At 41.0% G+C, this 6,554-nt stretch overlaps 1 protein-coding gene across 1 annotated transcript; it reads right to left on the reverse strand.

The window, feature by feature from the left end:
- Positions 1-1,281: 1,281 nt before the first annotated feature.
- tmem147 (transmembrane protein 147) lies at positions 1,282-6,130 on the reverse strand. Its single transcript, XM_030073276.1, has 8 exons — positions 6,006-6,130; positions 5,330-5,429; positions 4,848-4,917; positions 4,237-4,302; positions 3,583-3,719; positions 3,205-3,289; positions 2,780-2,901; positions 1,282-2,154 (listed from the first exon to the last, which is right to left on the reverse strand). The coding sequence occupies exons 2-8, from the start codon at positions 5,404-5,406 to the stop codon at positions 2,034-2,036; spliced, it is 678 nt and encodes a 225-aa protein (XP_029929136.1). The 5' UTR covers positions 5,407-5,429; positions 6,006-6,130; the 3' UTR covers positions 1,282-2,033.
- Positions 6,131-6,554: the final 424 nt, after the last annotated feature.

The following is a 6,554-nucleotide window of genomic DNA, read 5'->3' on the forward strand; positions in this document are numbered from 1 at the left end:
ATATTCATGTGAACACAAGTAAGACAAATGCTTAATGTCTGAGTTTTAAAACGTTATTTTTTAACTAATGCATGTTATGTCTTACTGTTTTTTTACAGATGGCAAAAGAAGGTGGATGCAGTATGGTGTGGGACTATTTCACCAAGGATGTCACTGGTGAAGCAGTCTGTAATATTTGTGCAGCTTCTGTAAGCCAGGGATCAAGCAAGCAAAAAGCAAAAAACACAACCAACCTATGGCAGCACCTTAAAGCTAAACATGATGACATGATGATAATGCCTTTTTGCACATCATATTTTTGATTTATGTTCAAATTGTTCATATGCGGCTTGTTCCACACAATCTCTGATAATAAAAGTATTTGAAAACAGTAAAATGTTCTCCCTTCAATTAATATCTTTGTAACAAGTGTTTGGAACTATATTTAAGCCATCCAAAGCAGGTATTTTGTCTTTTTTTTTTTTTTATTGAAAAATGTAAAAATTTAATCGGCTGATATATCGTTTATCAGATTTTTTTTATTCCCTAATATCGGAATCGGCATCGGCCCCAAAAAATCCATATCGGTCGGGCCCTAGTATTGTGTGCTGTGGTATATCGGCCTACCAAATACAGCAAGGACTTTATTAACAATTTTTCTCTCTTTCTGGCTGATAAATATGACCGTGTCCTTATTGTTGGAGATTACAATGCTCATGTGTGCTGTCCAAACAGCTCTATGGCAAAGGACTTTGTAAACATTATTGACTCTTTCAATTTGGTACAATCTTTATCTGGCCCCACACAGGAACGCGGTCACACACTTGATCTTGTTTTATCACATACTTTGTTTTTAACTTAGAGATCTGTGACGCCTTCTTTTCTGATCATATGCCTGTGTTATTTGAAGTTGCTCTCAGCTGTAATGCAGTTAAACCTTACGCTCTGGCTCACTGATGACATGTTATTAACCCCTCCACTGCTGCTCATTTCTCGGCTGTGTTCAGTCAAACCTATGCCATCCCTGAGTCTGGCTGTGAAGATACCGAGGCTCTTAGTTCATGGTTCCTTGACTCCTGCCAAGCTGCTCTTGACACTGTGGCCCCATTAAAGCTCAAACAGCCCAAAACCAAATCTGAGACCTGGCTCGATGACACAACCCGCAGCAACAGCTGATTTTTAAATAGTGAGACAGAACCTATTTTTTAAGACCAAAGATGTTAGGAAACAACCAATCACCTACATATATAAATAACAAAACAATTAAAAACACACTATCAAGTCAATTATCGATGACAGGAAGATTGTACAACAGAAAGACATTTATTATCGCCATCACACTCAAGCCAAATGAGGCCACAATGCAGAGCTGTGTCCTGATCTCATTCATACTGTGAGCCTCAATCAGTTTCATGAGTAAAATACAATTTCTCTTAAAAAAAGGGTTCCACAGTTTAGTGAGGATGTTTTAAATGCATGTGATGCGGGGTATAAACTGGTATATTGAGGCCATTGGTCCAAGGACACGACCACCACTGTCCAGTTGTTATAAATCCATTCAGTATAGCCTACAACTGAACACACACACACACATACACACACCATGTCTCATTTTGGACAACAGAAGCTAAACAGAAGTTATCTCTCGTCATCATTTTTCTTCCACTTGGGAGTGCTACAAAGTTCACCTTTTCACAAAATTAACTAACCAATGTCAGCACAACCTGGACAATCAGTTACAGAGGCCTCTTGAGTAAACCAAACATAGTGTGTTTTTAACTGGTGGACTGAACACATTTTCCATTAAGAGCCCACAGAGGACAACAGATTGTATTTATGGCAAAGGTGTGCCAGTGTCCATTTTCTGAAGAACTGAAGACAACCAGAAAGAAAAAAAAAAATCAGTGGAGGAGCTGTTCAGCTTGGCAGTTGATGCATTTTCTCTACTTCAAACAGGTCCAAATATGCAATCTGCTTCAACCAACAGTTTGTGATATTTGGACTGAGGTGGTAATAGGTGGTAAAAAGGCTTCTTCCAGCGTGTGGGGTTTTACTTAATTGCTGTGGACCAGAGTGACAAAGAGAAATAGCGAGCAGAGAGAGATGGCTCCCGTCAGCACGGCTTTCACCAACAGCGCTGTCCAACTGCCCAGCAGGAAGACATGGACGAATAACCTGAGGAGACATTCACAGAGACAGAGCAAGAACACATTTTACATTATTAACTGCAATCTAGAAATAAGTGCTATTAGCAAGGCCAATAGAACGTCAGTTAAATGGTGATTTGTGTGTGATGGTCCAGCATTTTGTCTTATTTCCATGTCCCGCAAAAGAGTTTTGAAAATTTACATTCAGCAATGAATTTCATTTGTGCACTTCCATGCTCCTCTGATGTCAGTGGAGGGCAGTCTGAGTTGCCATGGTTACAGGAACGCTGTAAATAATGTCTCCTGTTTCCATGTGGTTAGGATTAAAAAGTTACTGAAGTATGTGTGCACCAATCGCTAACGTGATAGGATAATCATGATGGTTGACTGACAGCTGTGATGACCAATAGGAAATACATATTCTACATGGAATGCATATTCCACATGTGCTCCAACTATTGCTCTACCATTTTAAAAATAACAGCGATAATACAATTCTCACTCACCTTTGTGTGAGTGTACATATTCAAATGTGTGACTTCGCATGTGACCACATTAAACCATGAGAAACCCCTTGCAGGTACAGAGAACAATGCTTCTTGCCTCTGTTCATTTATGTTTTGCATGTGTACATGCGGGTGTGTAAGACCTACTCCATTAAGAAGGCCTTGTAGACACAGAGGCCCAGGAGCACAGTGACAGGTAGCCTGAAGCTCTTAGGAAGGTCATATCGTGTAAACATCCATACAACTGCTGCCATGGCGATATAATGCACCTGCATAGACAGAGAAAAATGACTAGTTATTCTTTCATATTTATAGCAGGTTTCAGCGTGTGAACAGAAGGCACACGGTGAGAGATGTGGAGTAGGAGGAGAATGTAGAAGGTTAATATCTGGCTTTACATAAACGGAAGAAAAGATGATCAAGAGGATGAGAGGAAAATGAGGAGAGACTGAATCAAAGGGAAGAGGGATAAAGGCAAGGGACAGGGAGAAAAAGCTCAGGAGAGGAGGAAGAGCAGGCAAAGTAGAGGAGGTGGAAAAAAAGGGAGGAAAACAAAGAGTACAGCTGCTCACCAGGCTTATATTAGAGTCAAAACTCATCTGGATGTACTTCCAGTCAAACTCGATGCCCCTGGCTCCCACCCACAGAGGAAGACACCTAGCAACACCGTGACAACACACAGACACAACCAGTGCAACTCTTAGTCACATCAGAGAACAAGTCATGTTTAATTAAGTGACTGTTGTAAAGGTGCATTTTTATACAGTGCAAGTCTTCATCCAGGTCTTCAGCTGACAGTTAAAAACAAAATGAGCTTCTTATGTATTTGAAAAATTTGACTATGAAATGACAATCATGTTGAAGTGTGAGGCAAATGATCGCAGTTAATTTTCAGGGTGTTTTCAGAGTTTTCATCCATTATAGCCAGAGATGAGGAGAGTGCTGCTGACCTGGACATGACGAGCTCGGCTGTTGCCCAGCCCATGGCAGCCACCATGATCTTGTACTCTCCTTTACCAGCGTTACGAGACATGACAAGATGGAGGCCCAGCAGGTCTGCCAGGTCCACTGTCGCCTTCATGAATTCCTGGAATGTATACACACACATGCAGGCAAATAAAAACACAGGACGACAATAGCAGACACACATGCACACAGTCCATCAGTACATTCTGCAAATCACAACACACTACAGTTTTTTTTTTGTTTGTTTGTTTTTTAACAAATGGTAGAAATCTATGCATGCTGACCTAGTAAACAACCAATTTTTGCATTCCACAAGATCACTGTCCTACAAATAATAGCTTTAATTTGTATAGCAAGTGCTTGACAGGTAAAAACAAAGAAATTCAGTAGAAATGGATAAAATTCAGTTAATTAATTAAATTAGGTTGTGCTTGCAGGAAAGTGTTGGGATATACTCAAACAAAGTCAACACAAGAATCAGAATTTCCCCAAAATAACATTTTTTCTCCAGATAAAGAGTTAAATATTTGGAAAATCTGCTGAATTTTTTAGCTTTGTCTTCATGTCACTGCAATTAACATGCAAAATAACTGACTCAATGTTGCTTCATGACATCTTGTTACCATCACAGCACTCACCCCGACAAAGTCATACACCCCAGCTCCTCCTTCCCAGGTGGGGAAGAATGTGGCCAGGAACAGCATCTGGAAGACACAGACACACCAGGAAACACTGTTGGCATGCTCCTTGATGACACTTTGAACCAGTGACATTAAAGCCCTGGCAAAAAACCCCTTAAAGAACCCATGAAATGGACTCTTGCTTTCTTGATTTGATGCATTTCCTGTTGAAACTGGATTTTGACAGGACATTATGCAGGTAAGGATCATTCATCATTCACAAACCAAACCCTCATCCAACAGGATATCAGTTTGGGAGAGAAACAATTTTATTTGAAGGGATATGCTGCGGAGAGAGGATGTTTAAACATTGAACTACTTGAAATTTGAATGCAGGATTACGTCACTATTTACGCTTAAGGTCATATGTGCTTTCCTCAGAGTTGCGTCTGTCGCTGATGTGACTGACAGGTGCAACAGACACGCAGCAAGTCGCTAACTGACCGTGGTGCACGGACTGAACGCTGATCAATTATGGATTTCTACAGGCTGCTATTCATTTTTACTGGTGGAATAAGCAATTTATGATTCACCTTGATGAACTGACAGTGAATGGGGAGATCACTCACCTTACAGAGTTGCACGAACAGGTAGGTTGCACCAGCCTGGACACACCTCCAGAAGGCATTATACTCTGAACTGAGGGGATGGAAGAATAAATACACATATTACTTTAGGATGAAGTGGTACAAAATGTGCATTTTCTTTAAAAAATAAATAAATAAATAAATAATAATAATAATCAACCGACCACTCAAGGGCTTGTGATTAGCACATACCACACACAGTGCAGAACTCTAAGAGGATTGTGAGGACCCCCTCCCAAAGCAGATTAAGAACAAAGACTCGTTCGTCTCTGCGTGCATGGCTCTACTGCATCCAAGTACAGTAATAAAATACTACTGAGGAACAGAGTCTTGTCTCAAGATTAAAGCAGAATCTACATGTAATTACCCCGGGGGTCATTTTCAAAATGCAGCAGCAGGGCAGAATGCTAGATTCTAGTTCTTCCAGTGTGACTCCCGTTTCTTATAGTCCAACAAACACTTACAGGCCGCTGCACTTGTATGTGATGAAGTAGGGGAAATAAGCCAAGGCAAAGCAGTTCCCAAAGTGAAACAGCGTCATGATGTCTTGCAGCAGACAGCAGCCTGGAAGAGACAGCACAGCAGGTGATGCTCCTCAGTTTCATATGCAGGACCCACAACTATACAACACTTATCTTTCAACTGGAGTTAAAGCCTTAAAACAAACAAGTGACGTTAGCAGAACCCCCCACATCACCAAAAAGGTGTGTGACCCATTTTTGTCCGGACTTATACATTTTTTAAAAAACGGTTTAAGTTCGGCTAAATGATGATTTAACCTTAACTGGCAATGACAGAGAGCGTTACGGGACAGGCCTCGACTTTCTACACATTTTCATACGCATTAAAAACTACAAGCGTACACTACGCAGCTACGTAAACAAACAATAAGGAGAGCAACGTCAAGTAAAACATGTAGAGTCATTTCTCCGGCAGTGTCAGGAAGCTGAGGAGCCTGCGGGTTTGGTGCCTTTAGCAGCGGACAGCACACCGCCTGACACCTCAGCTGGCAGCGTTAGCCTGCCGTGAACTAGCGACAGCAACACCGTGATGTCTGCCGAGCCGCGTCCTCCTACAACACACTGGGGTAAATTAACATGTCGTTTTAAAGAGCTTTCACAGCGTCGTTTCACTACTTACAATGCGAGGAACGCTTAAATATTGACTGTACTGCCGAGCTGCCCACACTCGTTGAATGACAACCGGAAATGGATTTGGTCCCACCTCCAAATGCCTCCGACAACAGTGCTAATAGGAACCTTCTAATAGTTCCTTCTTCCTCTGCTGCTTCCTCTCCTTGTCTCAACTTTTAAAGGTGCATACCGTTCTAAACTTTTTTTTTTCCAATAATCTGCCCCCTTTGATTTTTTTTTTTTTTTTGCCAAGTAACCTATGACCAATACAAAAAAAAAAGTTGAAGAAAGGTTGTATGAAGAGGTCCAATCCACCTCCATCAGTGTGTGAATCAAGAAACCTGATCCTGATTTTGTTCTGTGTTTTTTCTTCTTTTTCTCTTCTTCCTCCTTGTTTTCATCTCTGCAACGTTTTTTTTTTGTTTTTTTTTTGGCATTTTATTTATTTATTTGTTTATTTATTTAGCCTTGTCTTGTCTTCCTGGTCATAGTGAACAAACTTCCTCGCCCGGCGGGCGACCAAGGCAACAGTTTAAACCACTAACACACATCTGAC

This window comes from Myripristis murdjan, chromosome 16 (assembly GCF_902150065.1).
Source record: "Myripristis murdjan chromosome 16, fMyrMur1.1, whole genome shotgun sequence".
Classification (NCBI taxonomy): Eukaryota; Metazoa; Chordata; class Actinopteri; order Holocentriformes; family Holocentridae; genus Myripristis; species Myripristis murdjan.

Bases quoted from the DNA above. Each gene is read 5' to 3' on its own strand.
- tmem147 (XM_030073276.1), bottom strand. From the start codon at position 5,406: ATGACGCTGTTTCACTTTGGGAACTGCTTTGCCTTGGCTTATTTCCCC. The intron at 4,918-5,329 runs GTAAGTGTTTGT...CCATCCCCTCAG, and splicing joins ACATACAAGTGCAGCGGCCT to TTCAGAGTATAATGCCTTCT. The intron at 3,290-3,582 runs GTCAGCAGCACT...CGGTGTTGCTAG, and splicing joins GCCGAGCTCGTCATGTCCAG to GTGTCTTCCTCTGTGGGTGG.